At 50.4% G+C, this 27,599-nt stretch overlaps 9 protein-coding genes across 9 annotated transcripts; 5 read left to right on the forward strand and 4 right to left on the reverse strand.

Annotated features, from left to right (window-relative positions):
- Positions 1-171: 171 nt before the first annotated feature.
- Positions 172-1,930, forward strand: dbp5 (ATP-dependent RNA helicase DBP5; the record flags this gene model as incomplete). Its single annotated transcript, XM_033571080.1, has 6 exons — positions 172-268; positions 338-497; positions 557-1,054; positions 1,116-1,353; positions 1,402-1,602; positions 1,661-1,930. The coding sequence occupies 6 exons, from the start codon at positions 172-174 to the stop codon at positions 1,928-1,930; spliced, it is 1,464 nt and encodes a 487-aa protein (XP_033427112.1).
- Positions 1,931-2,954: 1,024 nt separating this feature from the next.
- ATNIH1004_006453 (putative GTP cyclohydrolase II) lies at positions 2,955-5,737 on the forward strand (the record flags this gene model as incomplete). The annotated part of the gene is made up of 4 exons (XM_033571081.1): positions 2,955-3,047; positions 3,100-4,056; positions 4,111-4,392; positions 4,832-5,737. 4 exons carry the CDS (start codon positions 2,955-2,957, stop codon positions 5,735-5,737), a joined length of 2,238 nt encoding a protein of 745 aa, XP_033427113.1.
- A 1,458-nt stretch (positions 5,738-7,195) lies between these two features.
- On the forward strand, positions 7,196-7,966 carry ATNIH1004_006454 (uncharacterized protein; the record flags this gene model as incomplete). The annotated part of the gene is made up of 2 exons (XM_033571082.1): positions 7,196-7,469; positions 7,557-7,966. The coding sequence occupies 2 exons, from the start codon at positions 7,196-7,198 to the stop codon at positions 7,964-7,966; spliced, it is 684 nt and encodes a 227-aa protein (XP_033427114.1).
- A 1,488-nt stretch (positions 7,967-9,454) lies between these two features.
- ATNIH1004_006455 (basic helix-loop-helix domain-containing protein) lies at positions 9,455-12,436 on the forward strand (the record flags this gene model as incomplete). The annotated part of the gene is made up of 1 exon (XM_033571083.1): positions 9,455-12,436. The coding sequence occupies one exon, from the start codon at positions 9,455-9,457 to the stop codon at positions 12,434-12,436; it is 2,982 nt and encodes a 993-aa protein (XP_033427115.1).
- Positions 12,437-15,669: 3,233 nt separating this feature from the next.
- On the forward strand, positions 15,670-16,871 carry ATNIH1004_006456 (NADPH oxidase family protein; the record flags this gene model as incomplete). The annotated part of the gene is made up of 4 exons (XM_033571084.1): positions 15,670-15,756; positions 15,807-16,206; positions 16,259-16,420; positions 16,477-16,871. 4 exons carry the CDS (start codon positions 15,670-15,672, stop codon positions 16,869-16,871), a joined length of 1,044 nt encoding a protein of 347 aa, XP_033427116.1.
- A 107-nt stretch (positions 16,872-16,978) lies between these two features.
- ATNIH1004_006457 (D-mandelate dehydrogenase-like dehydrogenase) lies at positions 16,979-18,085 on the reverse strand (the record flags this gene model as incomplete). The annotated part of the gene is made up of 2 exons (XM_033571085.1): positions 16,979-17,718; positions 17,776-18,085. The coding sequence occupies 2 exons, from the start codon at positions 18,083-18,085 to the stop codon at positions 16,979-16,981; spliced, it is 1,050 nt and encodes a 349-aa protein (XP_033427117.1).
- A 304-nt stretch (positions 18,086-18,389) lies between these two features.
- Positions 18,390-19,073, reverse strand: ATNIH1004_006458 (uncharacterized protein; the record flags this gene model as incomplete). Its single annotated transcript, XM_033571086.1, has 1 exon — positions 18,390-19,073. One exon carries the CDS (start codon positions 19,071-19,073, stop codon positions 18,390-18,392), a length of 684 nt encoding a protein of 227 aa, XP_033427118.1.
- Positions 19,074-21,616: 2,543 nt separating this feature from the next.
- On the reverse strand, positions 21,617-22,719 carry ATNIH1004_006459 (uncharacterized protein; the record flags this gene model as incomplete). The annotated part of the gene is made up of 5 exons (XM_033571087.1): positions 21,617-21,798; positions 21,846-22,064; positions 22,122-22,229; positions 22,295-22,604; positions 22,675-22,719. 5 exons carry the CDS (start codon positions 22,717-22,719, stop codon positions 21,617-21,619), a joined length of 864 nt encoding a protein of 287 aa, XP_033427119.1.
- Positions 22,720-23,803: 1,084 nt separating this feature from the next.
- On the reverse strand, positions 23,804-25,903 carry ATNIH1004_006460 (uncharacterized protein; the record flags this gene model as incomplete). The annotated part of the gene is made up of 10 exons (XM_033571088.1): positions 23,804-24,048; positions 24,103-24,420; positions 24,488-24,535; positions 24,598-24,651; positions 24,713-25,069; positions 25,132-25,161; positions 25,226-25,318; positions 25,376-25,536; positions 25,614-25,764; positions 25,819-25,903. The coding sequence occupies 10 exons, from the start codon at positions 25,901-25,903 to the stop codon at positions 23,804-23,806; spliced, it is 1,542 nt and encodes a 513-aa protein (XP_033427120.1).
- Positions 25,904-27,599: the final 1,696 nt, after the last annotated feature.

Here is a 27,599-nt window from a genome sequence, read left to right on the forward strand (position 1 = left end):
TCTAAAGTGAAAGAAAGGCGGGTTAAATCATACCTGCGTCGCTTGGATCTTTCTTTCTCCCTAGTTCATCCTAACTCTTGGAGTTGAGACACTTACATTGCCTATCGAATATACGGACTGTATACGCCCTACAGGCCATATACGCCATAATACACCATACAGACCTACACTATGGCGTCTGAACAGCCTACCGAAACGCCCTCCGGTGGCTCCCTCGGAGATCGCATTTCCAAGCCCGATGAAGCAAAGCCTGAAGAGAAGCCATCAGGTACGAGCATCATCCTAAAATATTGATTTCCAAGCCTCTGGATAGTCTGATTCTCACTGTCAACTCCAGAAAACACGGAGGCGCCCGAGCAGACCGATGGAACCCCGACACTACTAGGAGGCTCCGACCTTCAGGAGCCTGACTACTCAGTGGAGGTTAAGCTGAGTGATCTTCAGGCCGATCCTAATAACCCCCTATACTCTGTCAAGAACTTTGAAGACCTGGGATTGTAGGTGCTCTTTAGAATGTATGTCCTTTTGATCCTCGCTGACGCGCCGCAATCAACAGAGACCCCCGCATCTTGCAAGGACTGTCCGCCATGAATTTCCGCAAACCATCGAAAATCCAAGAAAGAGCACTTCCCCTGCTTCTGAGCACCCCCGCGAAGAACCTCGTCGGTCAATCCCAGTCGGGTACCGGAAAGACCGCCGCATTCGTTTTGAACATCCTAAGTCGCTTGGACCTTTCGTCAGAACAACAGCAGAAGACGCCCCAGGCCCTGATCCTCGCTCCGACTCGTGAGTTGGCGCGTCAGATTGTCGGCGTCATTCAGGTCATGGGTCAGTTCCTGGATGGACTTGCCATTGGTACCGCCGTTCCCGCCGACACCAACAGCCGTGTCGCCAAGATGGAATGCTCCGTGGTCGTTGGTACCCCGGGAACAGTGATGGATATGGTCAAGAAGCGCATTATGGTCGCTAATAAGTTGAAGGTGCTTGTTCTGGATGAGGCCGATAACATGCTAGATCAGCAAGGTCTGGGTGACCAGTGTATCCGTGTCAAAGCGTGAGCTTGTTCCAGTACCCGATGTCTTTTTCTGTGCACTACTCGGCTAATACTGAAACAGGCTGCTCCCAAAGGATATCCAAATCGTTCTATTCTCCGCCACATTCCCTGTTCACGTTCACCAATACGCGTCGAAATTTGCGCCGAACGCAAACGAAATTACCTTGCAGCATGAGGAACTGACGGTCGAGGGCATTAAACAATTGTACCTTGACTGCTCCGATGAGGAAGACAAGTATAATACCCTTGTGAAGCTGTACGGACTTCTTACTGTCGGATCCTCAATCATTTTCGTCAAGGTGGGTGACCCTTTCCTCTGAAGCTGAATGTCCGTTAACGTCGACTAGACACGTGCGTCTGCGGTGGAAATTGAGAAGCGCATGGTGGCGGAAGGCCACACGATTGCCTCCCTGACTGGTGGCATTGAGGGCTCACAGCGTGATGCTGTCATTGATCAGTTCCGTGCTGGCCATGCCAAGGTCTTGATTACGACCAATGTTCTTGCTCGAGGAATCGACGTATCCACGGTCTCCATGGTTATCAACTACGTAAGTCGTATGCGGTGGGTGTAATAGCGGGATGGGAGGCTAACTCGTTATCGAATAGGATATCCCCGAGGTCCATCAGCCGGGAGCTCGCGAGCGCCAAGCCGACTTCCAGACCTACCTGCACCGTATCGGTCGTACAGGACGTTTCGGCCGTGTCGGTGTCTCGATCTCGTTCGTCTCGAACCGCGACGAGTGGAACATGCTCAACCAGATCCAGAAATACTTCAACACGAACATCCAGCGGATCGATACCAGGGACTGGGACGAGGTGGAGGATGTGATCAAGAAGACAATCAAGAACACCCGTGCGCAAGCAGGATTTCGATGAATCGATGCTTCTACTGCATCCGATGCTCTCTCAGCTATGGCGCTTGGCAGCGCGGGCGCGGAGGAATGATTGTGTTGGCTCACCGTCGCTGGCTCGCAGCCCTTCACGTCAGCCCCCGACGGCCTTGCTTTAGAGTCGATTGGTTTATGGATGGATGGCTTGAAATGTGAGTTTACGCGTGAAGAGTTATGAGATTCCTTGGTGGCGACAAAGGTCAAGAGGAATAGTAGATACCAGTTATTTCCCTTTTGAGTACATGGAGATGGAGAATGGAGAAATGCGAGCGTGTTCTTATTTCCACGAATCTACCCAGTTGTCTGTTACATCGATTTTGAGCACCAATTGTGATGAAATCCAGTCAATTCCCGTCTCCTTACTTGAGTTTACAATGTTACACATAGGATATCCTTATTATTAAGGAGGCGATAAAGATGACAGGACTAAATGGCGATGATAAGGATGACAAGGGAGATAAGATAAGAAAGATAACAGAGTCGGGGAACAGGAACCTTTCAACTTCCCAGCAGCATGGCTTAAGTGAATCAGCGCTATCCTCGATCATGTAACATACTGTCAATCGGAGTGATATCCACAGAGAATGGCCCACGTATTGACTGATATTGCACAGCCATGGATGACATCGGAGCAAGTGAGGGGTCGAGACTCTTGATGTAACCCCGCCTTGCGTCCAGCATTGAGTTTCTCCTCATCTCCTGCATTGTTGTAGGGCAGCAGACGAGATAGCGTATCGCAGCATGAATAAACAGAAGAGTAGAGTAGAGTAGGGCGAGCTGATTTAGTATACTTAAATTCGATTCCATCCGGATTCGTGAAAAAGAAGTACGTTGGGATAACCAAATAATCAGGCACCCGAACCTCCCTATTTGGTGCCACCAGGATTGCAGGTCACATGCAGCTTGCCTTTTCTCCTCTCCATTTCCTTCCAGACTTTCTTTCTCTCCATCTCTCCTGACAATACCGACAACTTCTTGCTTTGTCCAATCGTCCACATCACATCGCCATCATGTTGGAGACCGATGTTCCCTCAAAAGCCGCGGAATCATTAACCGTACAGGATAAGGCTTCCACAAGTTCCCGGTACAGCACGCATATTGTCGTGAGTAGTCCTCTTCCTGGAAAACCTTCCTTCAGCCACCTAATCATTCCAGTTAACTACCTATCCTGGCCAAAGCGGCATCGACCCCATTCCCCTGGAATGGGGCGCTCCAGATGCCAAATCCCGGGGTCCGGTTGTCGTCTCCCGCAGTGGGCCGTTGCTGAAACGACGCAATGCGTTGGGAGCCCACGGCGGTAGTTACAGTATCTACAATGCGTTGGCCATCGCGTCGGGGGATCTGGACCCGGATTTCCGCCCGGACTTCCGCAACAGCGAACCCACCTTCAACTTTCCCCAGCAGCCTGCATGGTCCGATAAGACGAAGATAGTGTCCATGGACCCTTACGGCCACGACATCGTCAACCAATTCCGAGATGAGCTCAATTCCGGCTGGGATATCCGACCTACCATGGCGGTAACTCGCGCCAATATGAAGCTAGCAGAGGTCGGCGAAGCCGTGCGCGATGGACACCTGGAAATCGACGGGTCGATCGTGGTGGATTCGTCAGGTGAAGTCCGGGTGACCAAAGTGGCAGTCGAGCCTGTGTGGTATCTGCCCGGAGTTGCGGATCGGTTCGGCGTGGATGAACCGACGCTACGTCGCGCCCTGTTTGAACACACCGGCGGCAGTTATCCTGAATTGATCACCCGGCCTGATTTGAAGGTCTTTCTGCCTCCCATCGGCGGGTTGACGGTGTATATCTTCGGACCGCCGGAGCGGGTGTCAGATGAGAATGTGAGACTGGCTCTCCGTATCCACGACGAATGCAATGGCAGCGATGTTTTTCAATCCGATATCTGCACGTGTCGTCCCTATTTGGCGTTTGGTATTAGCGAGGCGATCCGCGAGGCCCAGAACGGGGGCAGCGGGGTGGTCATCTACTTCCGAAAGGAAGGTCGAGCCCTCGGCGAAGTCATCAAGTATCTGGTGTACAATGCCCGTAAGCGCGGCGGAGACACTGCCGATAAGTATTTTACTCGGACGGAGAACATTGCGGGAGTGAGAGACGTGAGCAGTCCACTTTCCTTGAGCAGACAGACATGGTTATACTGACTCGTGTAGATGCGCTTCCAAGCTCTCATGCCGGACATCTTGCACTGGCTCGGGATCAAGAAAATCGACCGCATGTTGTCCATGTCGAACATGAAATACGACGCTATCGTTCAAACAGGCATCCCGATCTATGAACGCGTGCCGATTCCCGAAGACATGATCCCCAGTGATTCGCGCGTCGAGATCGATGCCAAAATCAACGCCGGATATTTCACGACAGGAAAGAACTACACTATGGAGGAGCTGGCCGAGGTGCGCGGCCGTGGCTGGGAGAAGTGGGAGGATGTGACGGTAAGTGCTGGACTCCTGGAATGCCTAGGCTGAACCATCTAACCTCGTGGCAGCATTGAATCTCTTGATGGTTTGAATGATGGTATATTTCGGGTTCTAGTTGCATCATATTTAGCGTATAGTTACGTGAAGAGAAAATGAAGTGAATGCAATCTGTGGATGAATCTCGGGAGGACATCCGATAACGATCAGATAGAGGCATCGGGATCTACTTCCGACCGGATACTTTTCCTTTCCCCGCACAAGTATATAACCGTAGAATAGAACCCCTCCATTCCTCGTATCTGTACATCTTCCATCCAGATACCGGATACTACACAAGCGTCTTGTTTCTACTCTATCTATAACAATGGGTTCCCAATCTGCCCCTCCAACTGCACAACCCCACGTCCCGCCGCCTGGGGTCTGGTGTCCGGCTGTGACATTCTTCAACCATGAGACAGACGAAGTGGACCTCGCATCCCAAAAGAAATACTACCAGTACCTTTCGACGACAGGCCTGACAGGACTGGTTATCCTTGGCACGAACTCAGAAGCATTCCTGTTAACCCGCGAAGAACGCGCGCAATGCATCTCAACCGCCCGCTCAGCCGTGGGGCCAAACTACCCCCTCATGGCAGGCGTAGGCGCCCACTCGACGAAACAAGTCCTGGAACTGATTTCTGACGCGGCCCACGCCGGCGCAAACTACGCACTTGTTCTCCCACCTGCATACTTTGGCAAGGCCACAACGATGTCAGTGGTCAAGCGCTTCTTCGCGGACATAGCGCGCCAATCACCTCTTCCCATCGTGATCTACAATTTTCCTGGGGTCTGTAACGGCGTGGATCTAGACTCCGAGACCATCACGTCCATTGTGAAACAATCGGCAGAGTCGAACCCCGGAGGGGTGTCTAATGTCGTCGGGGTGAAACTCACGTGTGCGTCGGTGGGGAAAATCACCCGGTTGGGGGCTACGTTTTCCCGTGATGAATTCGCGGTGTACGGAGGACAGTCCGATTTTCTCATAGCGGGACTGAGTGTTGGGTCAGCAGGATGTATTGCCGCGTTTGCGAATGTGTTTCCCAAGACCGCGGCCAGGGTGTATGCTTTGTATGAGAGTGGGGAAGTCGCGGAGGCGTTGGAGTTGCAAAGGAAGGCGGCTCTAGCGGAAAGTCCTTGTAAGAGTGGGATTGCGTCGACGAAGTATGCGGCGGCGGTGTTTACGGCCGTAGCGGCGGGGATTGACAGTGCCGAAGAGAAGCTGAAGCCTAGGACGCCGTATGAGGAGCCTTCGGAGGGGGCGAAAAAGATGGTTAGGGAGGTTATGGCAGAGGTGGCGGAGTTGGAGAGGGGGTTTGATTGATTTTATGTGATGGGAATGGCGTAGATGAGTCGATATAGATATGTACGGCTCTAGTATTTAATAATGATAAATAGAGGTATGTCTTTAAACAGATGGTATTGTAGAGTTGAGCTTATTGCTTATTACCTGAACGGCCCTACCTACTGGGAGACCTGAGCTTTGCCAGCGCTTTGCGTGATCCACACAGTGCTGAAAGTCTAATTAATTCTATACTACGTAGCTGCCTACCTCCAACTCTCTCAAGCGCCATCTCCAATCCATCTAAGTCCTAACTTCAGCCTGTTTCACCTCCTCAGCGGAAAGCACCGGCTATTTCACACCTCCGGATATTCTGCCACAGCCACATCCCCATTAGAAAGTTCCTAACTTGCCTCCTTGGCGGTTTTCAGTATAGTTATCACCAGCCAGTGCGAAAACAGCCAATTGGTCCTCCGTTCTGCAACTCCCTCAGATAGCAGTCCGAGCAAACCACTGCCCGAAGCCGCCCTGAACCCTCTCGGCGCTAGAATGGAACAATCATGAAGAGGCTATTAGTTGGTTTGTTCAGCTCCGGAAGGTATTGAAGTATCCTCTATAAATACAGCGCCACCCTTCAAATGGCGCGAAGGGATACGATAAGGGAGGTAAGACGGTTAATGCAGTTAAGAAAGCTTTAGGATGTCCTAATATCGAGGATAACAAGCTTTGGTCAGTGGGGTGAATCTTCAGGCTCTTGAGTTATGCATGACATTTTCCCTACCCGTTCCGTCTCCAACGAATGTTGATAACGAACTTGGGTCCAGAATCAATGCTACCGATGACTTTCGCGAAGCTCTCTAGTATGCAAACCCGAACGGCGCGATGATGGTCTTCAAAAACCCGGACCTCCGAAAGCTCACGACCTGGAAGCACGCCAGGGACGAATGGAACGTTTTCACTGCAACGTGGCTGCGACTTCCCCTCGCTAATCTAAAGATGCCAGACAAACGTCGGCTAGCAGGTGTTATTGAAGGACGCAGCCAAGTAATCAGGACAAATTCCGGAGGAAACGACACTTCACAACGCAAGGAGAAAATAATCAAATTGCCTGTGTGAGCTATAATGCTAGCGACCATCTCGCCAAATCACTGGTCGCAATCATATATTTTTCCCGATAGCTGCACCTCTCTGGTCACCTAGTTAGTCGAATTGAGATCTCTAGCTTGAGCCATCCCTAAAGTAGGGCGCCGATCGATAGCTCTCCCCCAGCAAGCCCGAGAAATATATATTCTCAGGATCGGCTGTGGTAGACAGTATGAACACATCCGGGGATTTCCCTGACCAAGACAATGGCGTCGTGGCCATATACACAGTGGGCGCCTCTGACACGAAGACGCAACACATTGCTTATTCCACCGACGGTGGGTATAGCTTCACCAAGTATGAAAATAATCCTGTCATCAATAGCAGCTCGAAGGATTTCCGTGATCCGCAAGTGACATGGCACCCGGACACCCAGACACCGAGATATGGGTCATGACGGTTGCATACGCGAAAGATCTGGTCTCAGCTTCTGTACGTCGCCCAACCTGCGAGATTGGACCCATATGTCGAGCTTTAGCCAGGCGGGACTACCCGGAGATCAGTTTGAGTGAGAGTCCAAATTTGGTGAAATTTTCGGTTGCCGAATCGCTGCGGGGGGAGGCTAGTAAATATGTGGTCTTCATCTCCGTTAATCTTGGATACCTCTCGGCGGATCGGGCACTTTATTATGGTGGGCGATTTCAATGAAACCCACATCATACCTGAGGACTCGTGGGAGATTATTGATGATTTTGCCAGGGACAATTATGCTGTTCAGTGATATCTGGTATCCTGGAGGATGAATCTCCGATCTCTATCAGTTGGGTGAGTAACTGGAACTACACTGAAGTCGTTCCCACTGGCCCGCTGGAGGGATGGAGAGGCTCCACTGCTTTGCCCAGAGTGCATAGCCTTATCAAGGTGAACGACGTGTGGACCGTTACGAACGCACCATTTCAAGTGCTCTCGCCTGTGATGGACAAGCGGATCTTAGACAAGCACATGGGAAATGGAGAAACAACAATCATATTTTCGGACCTCCCTTCCAGAGCCATATCCTTCGGGGTGGAAATCAGGGAGGGGTATTGCTGTCTCCTCTCCTCTCCGACTGGACAAGTGGGGTTGAACTTTACTTCATCCTCAAAGGATTATCTTGACGGGGTGATTCTCATCACTGGTTTCTTCTAGGTGAACCAAGCAGGGACTCATCACTTCACAGATGAAGACGATCCCCACTTCACGCTTATGGTCAACACCAGTGTCTCATCATTCGAGGCTGGCGTGTTCAGGTACTCCGGGGTTATCGATCGATCGGTATTCGAAGTCTTTCTAGACCAGGGAGCCCAAAGTGCGACAATATCGTTTTTTGCATCATCGCCATTTGGTACTTTGACGGTTTCAGCGGCAGGTCTGGACAGTCAAACCAGAGTTAGCATTGATGCCTGGGGCGTCGGAGTGGCTGGATTTCATGATCTGCCCACAGAGTACTATTGTTAGCTCTGGATACTCAAAGATACTCCACATGGAGATGGACGAAAGGAAGATAAAGGACAATATAACCCACAGCATATTTAGCCCAGTCTCGTCTCTCATATTAATAGTTTAAGATATAAATACTGACACGGACCTCTGTCTCTATGAATCTCTTTCTCTCCTATTGACAAAGTTACGTTGCGGATTCTATTGCCCGCCGAAACAGTATTATTACCAGCCTGCACCAAGTGGGGGCAGAGACAGAACCTGATAGGGCTATCTGTCTCCACCGCCTGTACGGGCAGGTAACAGCGGTACCAGTACCAACCAACCGCAGGTCGGCTTGCCGGAAAAGCAGACCCGCGATCATACGACTGACGGTCACTGACTCCGCCGAGCGTTGGCCGAGAATCCCAGCAGGACTTTCTTGCTTCGTCCATTCAATCAGTCAGTCATTCTCTGGGCAGACGTGCAGTCATCTACTGTCTGTCATGCATTCCATTCATTCCCCTCCATCCTTATCATCAGTACAACCATTCACATATCTCCTCCAACCATCATCCTGTGGCTTGGGTATCTAGTGTTTTTAGCTACATTTATTCTAACCTACCTAGCTAACTGTGGATTCCCCCCGTTCCATTGAAAGAAATCTGAACCACCACACTCCTTTGACCCAACCACTCAACACTTTGATAAGAGCTTAGCAATCAGGTAATCTCCTCCGCCTTTCTGTCTCTCCCCCTTCTAGCTTCGAAGTACGTACTATGCCGGAACTATCCCTGACTGTCTTCAAGACTCACCGGTCAATTATTTGTTTATTCGTCGCCTTGGAATTGCCGCTCGCAGTAGTCCAGCTTGGTACCTTCGGGTGGGACAGAAATATCTCTTAACCTTACTCCACAGTTCACTTTTTTAGCCTCCTTAGCGCCCTCGGTTCTGGCTGATCATCAATCACCCTACACCTAGCCCGCACCTAGCTAGGCCTTCAAACTTTCCTCCTATCTCATCAGGTACGCATGTGTGTGGCTTCACCTGACTGAATAACTCAGGGGAGTCTTGCATGTCTTTGGTTCCATCTTTATTGACACTCTGTCGCTTTCAGGAGCAACGGTTCTTACCTGTTCCTGACACGAGATAGATCACTGTCACCCTGTCTCCCTGGCCATATTGCCTTGATGGTCTAGGCCCAGACCGCTAGACGTGATGGCTATGCCCAGTATGGGTGGTGATTTTCAGCTATTCTCTCCCGACAGACGGGATTCGCACGCCGACTCCATGACTTTCAGCACAGATGACTCGGGTCAGGATTGGACCCAATGGATGAGGTGGGATGATAACGCCTTCTCCGAGAACACCAAGGAGCTTTCGCAGTCCCCGCTTGAGTTCCCTTTCACTTCGCCCAATCCATCGGTAGGGAAGCAAAGCATTGGCATGTTCCCGAAGAGCGAGTTCTCGCCTGATATCTCGCTCGACTGCGGCAACCTTGCATTTGATTCATTCTTGGGAAAGGAGCCCAGCGAGGGAATGCCTTGCCAACCCCAGTCAATTGGTGCAGAATTATTGTCTGGAAACTCTGTCGCATCTAGCTCCCCGGTTTCCTTGGAAGGTGCCTCTCGCAAGCGCAAGTCAGGTAGCGATGACGATGGCTCTACCGTTAGTACCCATCTTCCGAACGGCAAGAAAATGCCGGCGAAGAAGCGAGCACACAATGTTATTGAAAAAAGATATCGAGCCAACCTGAATGAGAAGATTGCAGAACTTCGAGATAGTGTGCCCAGTCTGAGAGCCTCGAAACATGCGAATGGAGGCCTGGCCGACGACGATGATGCGGAAGGTGTCACCCCTACCAGCAAGCTAAACAAAGCGTCTATCCTTTCCAAGGCAACGGAGTATATTCGCCACCTGGAAATTCGGAACAAGCGCCTAGAAGAGGAGAATACTGCCTTAAAGAATCGATTGCGACTGGCGGATAAAGCAGTCGATCAGACAGTGACCTCCGCAGCCTCGATTTCGTCGCCTAGTAACTGCACTGTGTCGACAGAGTCCGGTTCGAGTTCGTCCCCTAGCGTATTTTCAAATGTGGAGGATCCGCCGAGTGATCATCCTCCGGACCCTCTTTACCCACCGGAGGGTTTGATGAAGGTCCCGGATGCCTTCAAACGTATGCGCGCTGCGCCACCACGGGATGCGTCTTTTTCACAGTCGTACATCCCATACCCCAGCAGCAATGGTGGATCTTCGTCATCTGCTGGAGGGCGCAGACGGTCCTACTACCCCAATAAATACATGCTCGGTGCCCTTGCTGGTCTCATGGTCCTGGAGGGCATGGGCAAGGAGAAGAATTCAGAATCGTCCGCTAAAGGCCTCCTCGCGGTTCCCATCAACCTTTTTAACAGTATTGAGCTACCTTCTAATGCCTACTGGGCAACTGCGCTCCGAAGCTTCTGGTACTCGTGGCATGCTCGAGCTATCTCCCACTTCCTTGTCCTTGCTACGCTTGTCGTTGGCAGCGCATTTGTGGTTTTCGTTTATCTGTTCAACTCCGGACAGAGCCGTCAAAATTCATCGCCAAAGGTCGCCTGCAAGTCCGATGCTACGATGTCCTCGAGTAATTTCAGACGCCAAGCCTGGCTGACAAGCATCCAACAGGTTGGCGTACCGCGGCACACGTTCTTCCATGAGTGGTATGTTGTTACTTCGCGGTGCTTGGAGTACGTTTTACGCTGTCTTATGGGCTGGAAATTATACTCGTGGGCCACGGGGATCACGGAAGAGGATGAGCGAGGCCGAGTGAAAACCTGGGATATCGCCATTGATGCACAGCTTGTGGGCGGTGACGCAGAAATTAGTAAGAGTCGTCTTGTCCTTACTATATTTGCTGCAGGCACCCTACCGCGGAGCCCGATGAGGATGATGCTGAAGGCCCTCCATTGCCGCATTTTAATGTGGCGCGTTGGTATCCCTGGTTCGTGGACCTTCAACACATCCAACGAGGTTGCTCGTACTTTGGCTCGGTACCAGTGGGAGCTGGCACGGAAGATGAATGCTTCGTTACCGAAAGACCACCCTGATGTTCTTCCTAGCCATTTGGCAGCCTTGCTTGAACTCGACAGCGAGGAGGTCATGATCGACAGCATTGTTCAGAGAGCGGCGAACCTCACATGGAACCGTCCTACACAGGAGGGAGCTGATGATGACGAGGCTCTCCTTGATGTTGTAGAGGAAGACCCCGCCATACAGTCCACGTTGGATGCACTCGCTGCATGGTGGTCGAGTCATCTTTTGCAACGCGCACTTCTCAACTACTTCGAGGCTAGCTCTGGCGGACCAGAAGCGAAGAAAAGCCGTACCATTTTCAAGGCCAAAATTAAGCTTGCTCTAGATGTGGCTCCCCAGCCTTCTGCTGCACACACGCGTGCTCTCGTCATGAAGGCCGTCTTTTTCGAACAAGACCGTGTGGCTAATATCGGAACCGTCCTTGCGGCTCTGCCCAAAGAAAAGGGCAAGAATAAACAAAACCGGACAATCAATTTCTTGGATTCATCTTTACCTGTGTCGGTTCGGGAAGAAATCAGCATCGCAGTTCGTTGCGCCATGATTGCCGCCATATTTACCGCACGAGCCACGGGCGACACCTCCCTGCCAACCTCGTTTACAGTGGAGAAAGCCATTTCATGGTTCAATCGATTGCCGCTTGATCCAGTGGAGCTGACCCTGCTGGGATTTGCAGCGGTCTATCACCTACTTCATGTCCTTGCCTCCGACACCGATTACCTGTTCTCATCCGACTCGTCCTCTCCCTCATCCCCCATGTCCAGGGCCCTCTCGTCTTGTGATGAATCATCCGACAACGACAGACCTGCCCAGAAGATCCCCACGCAATCAATTCCGAACTTAGGCCGTGTAGCATCTGAACTGATGTACTGGGCCCGCAACGCCTACAACCCTGCATTTTACGGATTCACTTCCAACCTTGTCGAAGTTATCGAGTCTGAATGCACATCTCTCTGTCACAGTGCCGGTGTTGACGTCACTGCCTATTCCTGCATCCAAGAAGAGAGGAGTAAAGCTCAACGGCAATACAAGAAAGAGAAAAGATCGTCCAAGCGGTCGAGGGATAAGGTGAACAAAGACATCCAGGATCCTCCGCAGAACTATCAAAACCGACATTCAGTTCAGGGATGATGTCAAACAGTGATGGCACTACAGGCGAGAGCCTAGGAGTTCGAAACCCTTTGAAGTGTCCGACGTACTAAAATGATCAAGACCAAAAAATCCAAGAAATCCCAAAAAAAAGCAAGTATCACTTTTATGTTCATTTAATGAATTGATATTTTATTTGTATCACTTACACGTTACTATATATCATGTGGGATACAAAATTGTGCTCATTTGACACAGTGAAGACTTCGGGTGGATGAAATATGGGATCGGCGATGGAATATTTTCTGGATCACGGCGTTTATGGTAGGAGTGCGGGTCTGTTATGTATCTTCCCTCAAGTGTCAATTTAAGTTGGATCAGGCTGGATCATATCCCTCATCTGGTTCATTGTGTTGTTAGACTAATAATGCGATGTCAAAGATGCACCGTTTGACAAATCGATGCGGATTTTCTCTCTGTCGTTTATGCTTTGCTCCACTTGAAATCATTTGGCGTTACTGACCTCAACATTTTAGGCTCGGATCAGGGGGTATTTGGAATGCCTTGGTGGCAAGACATGGCTATAAGTGCCATTCAGCTCCTCATCGAGGAGCGGTTTGTCAGGTCGAACCTAGGCCTTTGGTTGCATGCGGTAAAAATGCCAGGCCGACGTTCTAGCCTTTGATGCTCCCTTCCCCCCAGATATCGCCCGTGTGGGACCGATCTCCGGCAATCGCCGGTTTCTTCCACGCGATAGCTGCTACCATGGCTCATGGCGAGATCCGATATATCACGTTCAGTGAAGGGGGCAGCTGTTGGTTGGTCGGTTGGAGGCAGGAATGGATATATGCCTATCGTCCCAGGCCCAGCAGACGGATGGATGAATGAGCTCTGCCATTGAAGAAAAGAAAAAAGGTCTACATCTTATCTTATTCTACCTGCAATCTTGCCGGAGCATACGGAACTGCTAACCGCCAGTACGTAGTGGATGATGATATGTCAAACGCTCGAAGTGGAAAGTGGGTGGGAGATGGGGTGTTATTGTCCTAAGCTTAAATTTGAGTGACAAAGCTTATGATCCACCTTGGTTCTTCACAGAAAACTACGGTGGTATTCTTGCTGACACTGTATGGGGTTGATGCAGGATCGAATCGGACGGCATTTTTTTGGCTCCACCTGCTGGCGATGCTGCCCATCACTTTTTCCGCGGGGCTTGGGCTAACGATCCCACGCCGTAACGTTACAGCGACCTCTTGGCATGCTTCTATGCCCATCCATCGCTCCCTGCACCTAAAATGCAACAATATGTTTAATCTATCGAGGTTGTATAGCTGATCGGCGGTCGTGTCGGAGTGCGCAATCTTTTGTTTCCCTTCGAGGTGGTGACGTTCATCTGAGCTTTCTTTCCCACGATATCCCACACGACGGCACGATAGGCTGGATGATGAAGATTGCCGGCATATTCGTTATCTCCACGATGTCCCACTGATCATCACAGTCCAGGTGACGCCCAATACGGGCGGAAATCCCGTGAATTAAGCTGGAATGCTAGAACAAGGGGCTTGCGGCGTCTGTTTAAGAGGACACAGGCGTGCACGCACAGACACATACACACCGTGTGACGGGCTCACGAAGGTAGATATTATTGAGGGGTATGCAATTTAATTTTGGATCCCACGAGCGAGGCAACTGCCGTGATGCTTTTCAATGACGCAAAGTATTTCACGCGGGCAAGTGTGGGTGCTTCGGGGCGGGCGGAAGTTATGTCGTGTCCCATATTTCCGTTTTCGTCATTGCGTTTCATCGCGTTCATCCGGCATTTGTTTCGCTCGGACGAGCCAATTCTGCCGCCATGCAGCCCTGTTGCTTTGCGATCGCACGCCAGTCGCTCAGTATACTACAGCATGCACCACTGCAGATCGAATGTCGGGTTTTGATAACACCCTTGAGGGATCGAGGCAAGTCCATGACTGCATCCTCACATTCCACAACATCACTTCCCCACATTCCCTTTGATTGCACACACCCGTTCCCCATGGCCACCCCATTTGCACCGGACGGGCCCGTGAAAAAAAAAAAACTTGGCTGTGATCATGCCATCCTTCTTTTGGCAAGAGGCTGGACAACTCGGAGCTATCACCGGGGATGGATGACGCACCAGGGGGAGGTATAAAGTAGAATAACACCTGGCGCGTCATCATGCAGCGTGGCTGCCTTTGTTTGATGCAGTGTTTTTTAGACGTACATGGACGACACCTACTGTTTCCAGTGATTCGGACAGCAGTACCCCTTGAAGCGGATGCGTGGCTTCTAGCTACCTTGCATATCTTGTCTCTTACTTTACAGTGTACAGCATTGATCCCAAAGGCTAGACAAGATGGGTGTGGAGTTGCAAAATCCGGGGGCACATCGTCATCACCATGAACACCCTCCCATGAATCCAGCACTGGCAACACCGCTGTATATTCTAGGCGGCGCTATTGCTGTACTTTTCTTGAGCCGCACCGTCATCAGGCTACAGCAGAGGAGACGTCTGCGCGAGACTCTCGATAAAGACGATCAGACGAAATTTGTTCATACTAATCGTCTATCTGCCAGCTTCAAGAAACATATCCTCTATGCGCCGTTGCTATCCACCCGCCACAGCCGTGAATTCCGTTTGATGGATAGAATACACATGGGAGTGGTTCCGCTAAGGGTCGAGGCTATACTATTACTGGGATACCTTGTTGTGAATATTGTTTTCTTCTTCGCCTTGATTGATTGGTGGGCAGAATACGAAGAAATGATGTACCAGCTTAAATACGCGGGTGGCCACTTGGCTGTGTTGAATACAACAGCTCTTGTCCTAACGGCCGGCCGGAACAACCCACTGATTCGGCTTCTAGGGCTCCCATTCGATACATTTAATCTCATGCATCGTTGGATCGGGCGGTTGGTCGTATCTGCGGCGATAGTACACGTGACCTGTGTTATAGTAGCCAAGGTTGAATCCGGCAGTAAGTGAGCAGGGTGTCCGGTTCATTTGGATTTACCGACTGATGAACTACAAGACAGCATGGCGGAAGTCACCTACAAAGTTTGGCACGTTCCTTTCTTTGTTGCGGGATTGGTGGTATGTAATCTGCCGTGGTAGATAAGGCGGTTCAGACCTCTAACTTGGATTATGTGGATAGGCTTTTATTGCGTTCGCCACGATATTAGTCCAGTCGCTCTCACCAATGCGGCATGCCTTTTATGAGGCATTCCTACATTTCCACATAGCGTTGGCAATCATGGCATTTGTGGGACTCTGGTATCATCTCAAAGGACTCGCCCAGCAGCATGTTTTGCTAGCGACCCTAATCCTGTGGGGATTGGACGTGAGTGGTCTCTCGTGCCCAACGGTATGTGGTGCTAACCTTGGTGATAGAGAGCTGGACGGCTGGGCATAATTATCTGGCGTAATTTTGGCCGGAAACGAACTACTGCTACCGTGGAGTTGCTCCCGGGGGATGTAGCTCGTGTTGACGTAGCCATGGCGCGGGCATGGGACTTCAAAGCTGGCCAGTACATGTACCTGTACCTCCCTTCGTTAGGTCTGTGGACCTCGCATCCATTCTCCGTGGCTTGGACATTGTCCGACGCGACCAGCTGCCCGGAGAAAAGCAGCTCGAGTGATTCTTTCAATGGGTTATTGGGAGAACCGCAGCAAGCGACCATGTCATTCTTGATCAAGCGGCGCCACGGGTTCACCCATAGGCTTGTGGAGAAAGTCAACAAAAGCGATGATGGAAAATTCAAGGCGACTGCCCTTGCAGAGGGGCCATTTGGTACGACTTCTTGGGTTTGTGCTTGTAGTGCGCAGCTGACCTTGGCCTCCAGGTGGCCTCCATTCCCTGTCGTCATATGGGACGGTGGTCCTGATTGCGGGAGGGATCGGGATCACACATCCCATGTCCTATATGCAGGCGTTTGTGAATGGATTTGCCGCGCGGTCGACCGCGGTGCGCAGGGTGTGTTTGGTGTGGGTGGTCCGCAGCCTGGGTAAGTACCGTAGCTGCAATGCAACATGCCGAACTGCCAATTAACCAGTCCTCCAGACCACCTATCCTGGATCCAGCCATGGATGACTGCCCTGCTCAATCATCCGGTGATGCAAGTACCCAACGAGCAGAAGCAATACCCGCACTTCCGTATGTCCGAGTTTTCATTGTCTGTGCAGATCTACGTGACGCTGCGAGAGAGCAGTCCCGAGGAATTTAAGAGCGAGGAAAGCCCCTGGGCCGACGCTCCACCCCCAACGGTGCCTGTTGGCATCCATTTCGGCAAGCCGTGCTTCGAGGATATCCTGACGGGGGAACAAACACGACAGATAGGTGCCATGGCTGTGAGTGTCTGCGGGCCGGGAGGCATGGGCGATGACGTACGCCAGGCGGTACGAGGGAAGCAAGAGGGTAAGACGATGGATTTTTACGAGGAGACGTTTTCATGGTAGATAAGCATTTCAGGAGATAGGTAGTTGATATCGCGGGCGGATGTCACTAGCCAGGGGTGTATGTCTGGTGGGAATTTTTGAATCATCAGGCATCTGAAGTACAGTACTTATAACACACTTTTGGGGTCCTGTTGCATCAGATGTAAATTGACCGGGGTCAAAGCCTTCCCACGGAGCAAGAACCCCTCGATATTCTCCATAGCCAGTCTCTCAAACCCAACATGGGTGTCGACAGTACCTCCGGCATTATGCGACATCATAAACACCCTACCATGGGTAGCCAAGCGGGGATGCACCTGTGGCTCAGTGGCATGCACATCTAACCCAGCAGCGACCAAATGCCCCTCGTCCAACACCGTCAACAACGCCTCCTCATCCACCAACGACCCTCGGGCAATATTAATAAACCTTGATCCCCGCTTAAACTTCCTGAACCGCTCGAGCGTCAACAGCGTGGATCCAGCAAATGGCGTCGCCACAACGACGCAATCCGAGCTCCCTAGCAGATCATCCAGCTGCGCGAAATACGTCGCATCGACGCTCCGCTCCTGCTCGGGACTCTTGCGCACGAGATCATGATACTGGATCTTCATCCCGAAGGCGAGATAGGCCTTCTGCGCGATCATGTACCCGATCTGGCCTAGTCCGACGATTCCCAGGGTTCGTCCACGCGGGTTCAGCGCCGTCAATGGCGAGTTCGTATGTGCGTCCAGGAATCGGTGCGGGTTCATCGAATGCGCCGCCTGGTGTGACCAGCCTAGGTTTCGGAATACCGCCAGGATCAGGAACAGGGTCATGTCTGCGACGGATTCGGAGGAGGCGGCTGCGCCGTTGCAGTAGACAATCCCTAATTTTATTAGCAAATTAACGTAAATATGATAAATAATAAAAAAATAAAACATACCTCTCTTCGCCAACCTCTTCACATCAACCCAGTCATACCCTGCACCCGCAGATGCCATGATTGTCACGGAGGCAGGTAACAAATCAATCAATTCTGCGTCCCACGCGCCCATCTCGCCGCCGGTATTCCAGAACGGACGAAACACGGCGTGGAAGTCGCCCCATCGTCGGTCCTTCAGTGCCTGTTTGAATGCGTCGCGGGATCGGTCTGTGTTGCTTGGTTGGATCACGTCGAAGGATTGTGAGAATCGAGCGTATACATCATGGTTGTATTTTATCGGGTCGCCTAGGTAGAGAATTTTATGCTTCATTTTATATACTGTGAATGTATATTATTTATGTGGTGATAATGTAAAGATGGATGAGTATTATACTTATGGGACGTCAATAGCCGTCAAAGGCCGATAGTTGCCGAAGGTGAATTCCGATATTAACAGAATTAGTTCTGGTGTCTACGATGACGGGTATTGATCGGGTATGGAGTTATTACAATATACAACTCAAATCGTGCATTCATACTATCATATCAATCTGATTAAAAATCATAACTCACTTAAATCAATCAATCGATCAATGAATCAAATCAAACCAGATCAGTAAAATCGATCAATCAAATTAAATCAACATCATCATCACCGTCACAGCTCCTAAGACAACACACATCGAGCCCTGAATCCGTGGGGCAGCCCCATGCGCCAAAGGCACAGTGGGATTATCCTCACCCGTGGGTTCGGGCTCGGGTGATCCTCCGGATCCCGTGTTGGTGGACGTAGACAGAGTGGTGTCTGGCGGCACGATGGTGGATCCGGGGACACTGGTTGTGGTGGTGATGGGGCCTGGGTTGGTGGTTCCTGGGCAGGTCGAGACGGTCTTTGTTTCTGTTATGGTTCCGTTGGTTCCGGTTGGTGTGCTAGTCTGGGTTTCGCAGGTGGTGGTGGCAGATCCGCTGGTTGTCTCTGTTTTGCAGGTGGTTGTGCCGGGTGGAGTTGTACCTGGACTTGATGTGGTACCTGAAGTGGTTGTACCTGTATCTGTCGTAGTTGTACTCGTAGGACCCGGCTTAGTTGTCGTAGTTGTACCTGGCGGGGTATCAGACGTGGTAGTAGGCGTCTCCGTCGTGGTAGGAACAGGCTCCGTTGTACTTTGGCTTGTGGTTACAGAAGTATGAGTCGAGGCAGAAGTAGTATGATGGGACTCATCCCGATCAACGATTAATGGATGACGATAGACGTTGGCTGGGGTTGCAACAACACCAACGGTGCCCAAGATAAGCAAGAGAGAAACAATGTGGATCTTCATGACGATATGGACCAATAGAGACAACGAGAGTGAATATCAACAGGAGAAAGAGAGATGAACTCAGATGAATAGTATATATTAGATAGCTATCAATACGAAACGACTGTGTGGCCCAAATCTGAAAAACCAGACAGAGTGCAGACCGGTGGCTGCTATTTAACATCCTCAAAACCTGGGAACACATGTGTCATGGCTCGAGATATTTTATCGGAAGTTATTTGCGAGGCGTCCTTGGCATCAACACAACTGAACCCTCACACGCGATCCGAATATCAGGATTGGTGATGTTTGGGATACAAGTTCTAGTTGTTCCATTTCCGGCATGGGATCCCCCAGGTATCTGTATCTCGTGCCCTGCATGGGATAATGGCGGTACATTCAGGCATCTGTCACTTTGGATGCGCAGATGATTCTCCGTCGACGCACATTTACGTAGTCCAGCCAGGGTACTTTATCCCGTGGGACCGGCAGTGGCAGGAGTGGGACAGATCAACCCGGAGATTAGACAGATATGGCAACTTGGGAGGCATTCTGCAGGTCCGAGCGGAGCCCAAGTCGACGTTCTGCGGGGTTGTGAGACACTCTGTGGATATTCCACATTTGTTGGATCGGCAGATGTTGCGCTAACACTGCTCGATTTGGTGAATTCACCCCGCCATCTGTCCTTTTCATCACGCGATGTCACCGTCAAGTACTACCAGGGGAGAAAATGGAGAGTGGCATCCTTGGTACAGATTAATTATAAAAGGGATCCTGATAACGGCTTGAAATGCGCATCCTCATCGACCTTTTTAGATTATATTCAGGTCATGTCAAAAAGCGAAAGAGGTTCGCGAGGTCGAGAACAATTATATCTTGAATTCGCCAATATTTACAGATAAAGGACTGCCCGACAGACATGAGTTATTTTACGCACAGCGTCTTTCATTAGCCATGTTTCGCAGGATAATTTCCGGTCCTATGGAAAGATACAAGGTTCTTATTCTCTTTATCCACGCTAGGGGATAATCCTAGAATTCCCAACTCTTCAACCAGTTATTATGTAGGAACAGGATCGAGATGAACATCAGATGAGACATCTCTGTTACGACGTAGGTGGTATGGTGGTGTGAGAGACACTAGCCAATGCCACGGTTTCTATCAGTCTCTGTCTTGCTGGACACTGGTGATCGACAACATATTAGGATGATGAGAGATCAGCATCGGTTTACTTGGGTCATCTGGCCATGTAGGTAGAAATATGATAGAGAAAACAACAAGAGAAGAGGAGTATTCCTGATGTTTTGAATATTCGAAACAAGAATACGTGGTGCTAATCTTGAGGCTCCGTAGATATTGCTGCACCTGATAAAGTTGATACTATAAGGTAATTAAAGATAAAATAAGCGTCTTGATAGTTTTATCTACGCTTCTTAGTAATAGATCAATCGCGATCTGAGCAACCTCTACTTATAATAGGCTGCATATGTAGAGTATATGATACGGTTAGTCAGAAACGGTGGCCGCCATGGGAGTGCTATCTGCTCCAGTCTGAGCCGGTCAGGGCAATGACATCTTCAGCACCAAAGGACAAAACCTTCTTAGTATTGTAACGTCGATCCATTCCTGCCAACCATGCCTAGAAATTTGTTGCCATCTAGTCGACTCTTGGCATGGTTACCGCACAGCTCAGTGCTGAGACAACCAACAGAATATATTCCCTCATTACACTAAGTGTGCACTTCCAACCAGTTAGGATTCCTAGAACAGCAGACCGTATTAATCTGGAGGGCCTCTCTTAGCAAGACTGGCAGAGCAGGAGTACATGCATTCCCGAACAGAAGTGCAGCATCACTTCGAGTACAGTACGTATCCAAGTAAACTAGGCACAAGGTTGCCTCGGACTCGTCCGGGAAAGTTGAAAAACAAGGTCGGTAGATTGCGTCATATCAGTATGCTTGATGAAATGCTATGACAGAGTGGGTTTATCCTCAAATGGCCAAACCTTCACAACACCCGTTCCTCTGCAGTTCTCGATTCCTGGCGCAAAACCTCTTTTTGGAAAGACGAAGTATCCTAACAACTTCGCTATAGTCGACAGGAGATACAGCTCCATTCCAGCCTGTATACACTCCTATTTCATCAATCACTCGTGCTTTCCTCTCGACCTCTCTAGCCCATTTGACGCACACTTTATTCTCTTTAACCAAGTTCTCTTCTGCGTAGTTCAAGGGGCATGTAGGGACACGACGCAGATGTTTGAAACAGGGCACAGAACCGACGACCAGCGTGTCAGACGTGAAGGTGGAGCGTGGCTATCAGTAACGAAACATATGCAGAGCGGTTGGATATCGAGGTTAGGGGCGAGACTAAATTTGAATTTTCTGATCCAGTGACTTAATCATATGCCTGTCTCTAACTACCCTGGCCCGGCCGTCAGAGGGTGACCTTTTCGACAATCGGCGCACGGCTAACAGATCCGAGTATGAATAATACTACAACAGCAACAGCCACAACAACAACAACATATAATGGCTTACGTAGAACCAGATCTACAAGAAGACTCAAAGCCGCTCCGCTTTCTCAATCTCTGCCTTCCCCAAACACCACTTGTCCTGTAACTGTCGATCTAGGCTGAGCGCGTACACATCCTTGGGCCACCACTCACCCCAGCTCGTCAGGAAGATTTGCTCAGGATCCGCGGGGAGGTCGGTGGCTGTAAACGCGCGCAGCAGATTCTCCGCGCCTACCGTTGTCAGAGCGGATGCCGTGTTGATCAGATAGACTACTCACCTTCTGGGATGGTCTTGGCATCTGGCATATCCATCGACACACCCATGTCTGTCGCCAGCTTCGTGTTCGGAATCAGGCCCGGCGAGACGGCGATGACCGTGCACGTCGGCAGGTGGCGGCGCCAGTAGTGCGCGCCCAGGAGCTGGACGAACTTGGAGGCGCTGTACACGGACCTGATTCCGGCACCGGAGTTCGCTTTGAGATCGACGTCGAGGGTGGCTGGGTATGGTTAATCACGGGAACAGGACTTAATGAGGGGATGGCGCAGAGGCATACCTGGATCTTGTCCCCGGACGTTCCGGATCGAGCCCGATGACACGAACACCAGTCGCGACTGGGACGAGGCTAACGTGTCATGCAGGAGATGGATCAGGTAATGCTGTGCTATCGAACTGATCAGAATTGCCGAATTTGTCACTGATGTGATTTTATTGTGGTCGAGAACATACCTAGATGATTCACCACATACCCCTCACACCACGACGAACCATGCGGGCCCGGCCCCTCGGCACTATCTAGTGATCCCGCAACCAGGAAGAGATAGTCTAATCGAGCATCCCCGAGTTTCTGGAGCGCCTGTTCTGCGAATGGTCGTACGTTGCGGAGGTTGGATAGATCGAGCGGTAGTATGGAGACGGAGTGCTTGGGGTCGTATTTGAGGGCATCGTATGCCGCCTGGGTCCGGGCCGTATCGCGGGCGCCCAGGATGAAGGTGTAGGGCTCGGGTTGCGCCAGGAGTTGTTTCACTGCTTCGAAGCCCTGGTCGGTTGGATCAGTAGGTGTTCAGTGGGGTTTTGCGGGGTGGTGATGGGGCAGAGGGACCAAGTACCAGGCCGGAGGATGCACCGGTCGCGATGACGGTTTTGGGGGACATGATGCGGTCTTTGGTGGTCTATTGAATAATCGGTTTCAGCTGGCTGGTCGCTGTCGATGTGTGTTTATGATGGACTAGATTTGAATTCGTCTTGAGTCTGTTTTTCTCACTGCCCCTCATGCGCTGACAAAGCATGAGAGTCATCCGACATCTGTAATGCAGGCTGATGCGGGTGGTGTTGTTTACTTGCAGGTCAGACTAAAAACGACCGATTAAGTGCAGTATTATAAAGGCAATCTCAGATCTGAATAAGTCTAATATGCTCGGAGGGGATTGGTGGTTTCTGTTGTCTAACGTGTTGTGCATTAATAATTGAAAAGGGAATCGTGTAGGGCAACACTGGCACTGGCGCACTGCAACGGATGCAAACCTTTCAAACAAACTCTCCAACCAATTCTATCGAGAGTTTGAAAGGAGGAAAAAAAAAAGAAAATAAAAAGCTGAATCCCATGTAATCATGGTGAATAGAGTCAGAACGGTCACTCCGATATAACGACGATCCCGCCGCGGCAAGAGAAGCCGAGAGGCCTGGATAAGAAGCCAATCGGCGAGAGATTCTGCCTTCGCAGTGCGGCTACAAACGGAGAGGCCGAGCCGTCAGTGTGTTCGTCGCGGAGAGCAAGATCTTGTACTCGGGGGGTGAGGATCTCGAGGATCGGGCTATCCAGCAGGCAAGTCTTCAGAGCCAGAATTTGGGAGAGACATTGGATTCGGGCAGGTCGATGGCCTGCTGCTTCGCTTTACTGAGGGAGGGACACCAAATTGCTCTAGCCGATTAGGAAATGATCGGTCAACACCAAACCGTTTTGCAATTTGAGTATAGTTAATCCTTTCTCCTGGTTCCAACGAATTAATTGCAGCTAACGCTGCTTCCATTGAAGCCATATTGAATGAGATATGGTGGTTTAAACAACTACGTCTGCGAAGTCGGTGAGTAAAGATTTCGGGCGGCAGGCGGTATCGGGCGGCAGGTAGTGAAATACGTTAAATCGATGACCAGCCTGAATAGTGGTGCAGGGACTGTGTTTAAAAATCCGTCGTTAACCTCTATAACAGCCAGGAAGAACACAAAACTGTGCCCTCTCTAATACGCATATCGATACGTAGGTGCCATGTCACCAAGAAGATCCTTTTCGGACTCGCTGTACTCTTTTACCGTCCCGGTGGCCGCCGCTTGGTTGCGGCGCCGGTTATCATTCCAGACCGCTGCAAAGTAGGCGATGCAACAGGCAGACGAAAAGCAGAGGAAAGATACACTGATGATATTCCCCGGTCTATACTCCGGGGCATCCTGTTCCAGGAACGAGTACGTAGAAATGATTCCACCGACTAAATGTGCGTCAGCGGCATAGAAGGCACGTGTGGGGGAGTGCCAACACTCACTGTTTCCAAAGCCACCTTGCCAAGCTGTTCCCACGTTTCGTCGGCGATGACCCCCTAGGTTCATGGTGAACCAACACACAATCACCGGCATCGCACTGTAACAGCCACTGGCGACCAGGAATAGGGCACCGTATTGGACATGCCTATTAGATTGTCCGTGTACGTTCAACAAGATCCCGAATCCGGCCATAGCGATCAGCATGGGTCCTATCGTGAATGCAAACCGGTGTCTGGTTTTGTCGGAAAGAGTGGCAATGAACATGGAGAAACCCAATGCGGCCACCCACGGTGGGATTGAGTATAGCTGTGTCTTGATAGCTAGGGACAAATCAGCGGGTGAAGCTGAGAGTGTGTGAGAGAGAGCGGGAAATCCAGAGTAACGCACGGCTGTAGCCATAGGATTTGATGATGCTCGGCGCAAAGTAGGCATAACCTGCAGTCTATTAGCATCGACATTCTTCTATATTCGAAGCATCGGACGGCAAGGAGACTAACCATATGCTGTAACAGTCTGGCCAAAGTACATAAGTCCGCCAAGGAAAATTTTGTCTAAAAATTTCCATTAGGATCCGAATTGTGAATCGTCCGACGGCAATCACGAAGTGCTCACAGTCCTTGAAGACATCCAAAACTTCGCGACAACCAAGTTTGGCATCATGCGCAGCACCTCCGGTGTCTTTAGCCAGTTTCACGCGAATAAACTCTCGCTCCTCCTCTGTGAGCCATTTGACCTCCTCCGGGAAGCCCGGGATAACGAAGAACCAGACGAACGAGACAACGCAAGTGAGAAGGCCTTCAATAATAAAAACCCATCGCCAACCGCTGTAGCCTCGAACTCCGTCCATCTTCCCCAGCCCACTGGCCAGCAAGCCACCGAAGGCACCCGCAAGGGTCGTAGAGCTAAAGAAGAAACTAAATCTCTTCTGCGCCTCGCTACGCTTATACCACATTCCCAGAAGATAGAAGCCTTGATTCAGCTGTCGACACTGCTCGACCAATCAGGTGCGAAGGGGAGGGCTGAACACATACATCCGGGGAACATTCCTGTCTCAAACATTCCTAGAAGCACACAAGATTAGTCAATATGTGGTTCGCTCAAGGCACAGAACATAAACATCCATACCTAGGAAACAGCGGGTGGTTATCAGACCACCCCAGTTCGACACCAGCCCCTGGCAGATTGTTACTAATCCGAATAGAAACATGCACATCGACACTCGAATTTCTCCGTCAGTCGGCGCACTTTACAACACAGGAGGGGATCCATACGTACACCACACGTGGGGCTTGAATTTCTTGAGCAGAACGTTGGAGGGAATCTCGAATATTATATATGGAACGAAGAAAATCGTCAATGCGGTATTGTATTTCGTCCCATCAAAGATATGTAGATCTTGTTTAAGCCCGAGCACAGCCGCGTTACTAATATTAACGCTGGATGCGCATAGCTATGTCAGACCACCCACTGCGAATGTCGCATTGGGGTAGGTAAGAGGGGGGAATTTACATACCGGTCCAAAAGGGCAAGCAAATACATGATACACAGGCAGGGGACGGTATGCCAATCAATCTTGGCCATTAGCTTGCGCTCCGTGGTATTGGTGAGAGGAGGATGGTCGGGCGCAACCTGTCCCTCATTATCATCTTGGGGGCCCAGGCTCTCTGATCGCAATCTTCAGTTAGCACTAAAGTTGTTGAGATGCCACTGACGCGCACCTTGTCCCATTGTAATCCCGGCTTTGTCTAGTTCCTTAAATAGAAATGTGTGTGAGGTCGCCGCTTCTCGCAATTCAATCAACATACTCACACGGACCCGGGGAGTATGTAAGGAGAATGAAGAGGAGGTAAAATAAATTGCAATGACCAATATTTAATATATAAGCTGAGAAGTGAAGGCAACGACCGATTGCCGAAGAAACTAATTAAAAAGAAAAACGATGAAATGCTCCGCGCGATGTGGATGACGTTCTCGAACCAAACAACAGCTCTAACTCCAATGTCGACATAGGTCTCGACCGACTGACGTAAAGCGACAATATTTAGCCACAGTCGGTGGCAAAATTCCTAAGTCTGTACTGTACTTTGTACAGTTCCGCCCAAATGTTTGAAATATTTGGTACCTCGCAACCCAACTATGGTTCAAACCTCCATACAAAAATATGTATCACAGCCAAGTACACAGTTCAGCATTGGTCTTTAGCCCTCGGAGCAGCATAACAAGGAATCAATATGAGCAACCAGACTGGATAATTGGTATACCAAATCTTGAAGAAAGCTGGGGTGCTTGCCTACAGACCCTCGAAGGTCATAATGGTTCGGTCTTGTCTGTGGTCTTCTCGCCTGACTCCCAGCGGCTCGCCTCTGCCTCCGGGATGCCAGCAGCGGGCAGTACCTGCACACCCTCAAGGGTCCCTCGACGGTCATAATGGTTCGGTCAACTCTATATCGATGGTTGATAATCAAAGGAGGGGATATGACAGTATCAGTCACAGTTGAACCATCCATTCAGCCAGTTCAGCTAGTGAACTACCGCCATCTACGTGTGAGACCTGATGGATGCCGAGAAAGTCGCAGCCGCACCATAATTTGTCGCATGCACTGACTGAAGGATTCACACCACAGCCAACAGCGACAGCAACCCACATGGACTACTGAATGGGCACTACCCTCGCTATGGATTTGGGGCGGTATATCCGATACCCTCTCGATCCTTTTCTTTCCCTCCATCAACCCCCCTTCCCCGCCAGAACCATTGCGACCACCATCACTGACCACATCATCGAATCCAAAATGTCTCCCATCACCAAATTCCGGCATTGCACTCTGAAGCCCAACCAAAGCACCGCATCTTCAGAACCCACCCAGGTCATCCGACGTCTTCTCCCTCTGTGCCTCCTACACCAACCCCGAGATCTCGCGTCCTATGCATGCGCTGTACCAGGACACCACGGATCCGACTGCCCTGCTCATGATCACGGGCTACCCCTCGCAGGAGTTAAATACGGAGGCTGACGCCCAGTACGCGCAGCTATACCTGCCTCGTCTACCATGTAGGTATTATCTGTCCGTTTTCTATCAAGCGCCATAATACGATCTACCTCTACAACAGTACTGGTGAGTACCCCGTATTTCCCTATTGCAAAGGATGTACTTTGCTCAGTTCTAACAGTGATTAGATATAAGAAGTGACTGGAAAAAATGAAACCTCATTCAGTCGCACTTTGCCCGGCACTTCTCTGAACAGTGTCGCGTATATCTCCAATGGCTACAACTATCGGGAGTATGTCTACAATTTGCACCTTATCTTCCTGTGAGAATCTAATACATTGTGTCTTATTTCACCAGGATCCGAACTTGTCAATACAGGAGTGGCTCTGGAGAAACGGGCGGGGTTGGAGTAACGACCAGCCCATAGGCTTTGGAACCAATGTTACTCGTAGTGCATTCACCAATGTCGCTGTGGACGGTACCAATCTTCGTGTCTACTATGCAGCTCA

The sequence above is a fragment of the Aspergillus tanneri genome, assembly GCF_003426965.1.
Source record: "Aspergillus tanneri strain NIH1004 chromosome Unknown AapTan_4_pilon_pilon_pilon, whole genome shotgun sequence".
NCBI lineage: Eukaryota > Fungi > Ascomycota > Eurotiomycetes > Eurotiales > Aspergillaceae > Aspergillus > Aspergillus tanneri.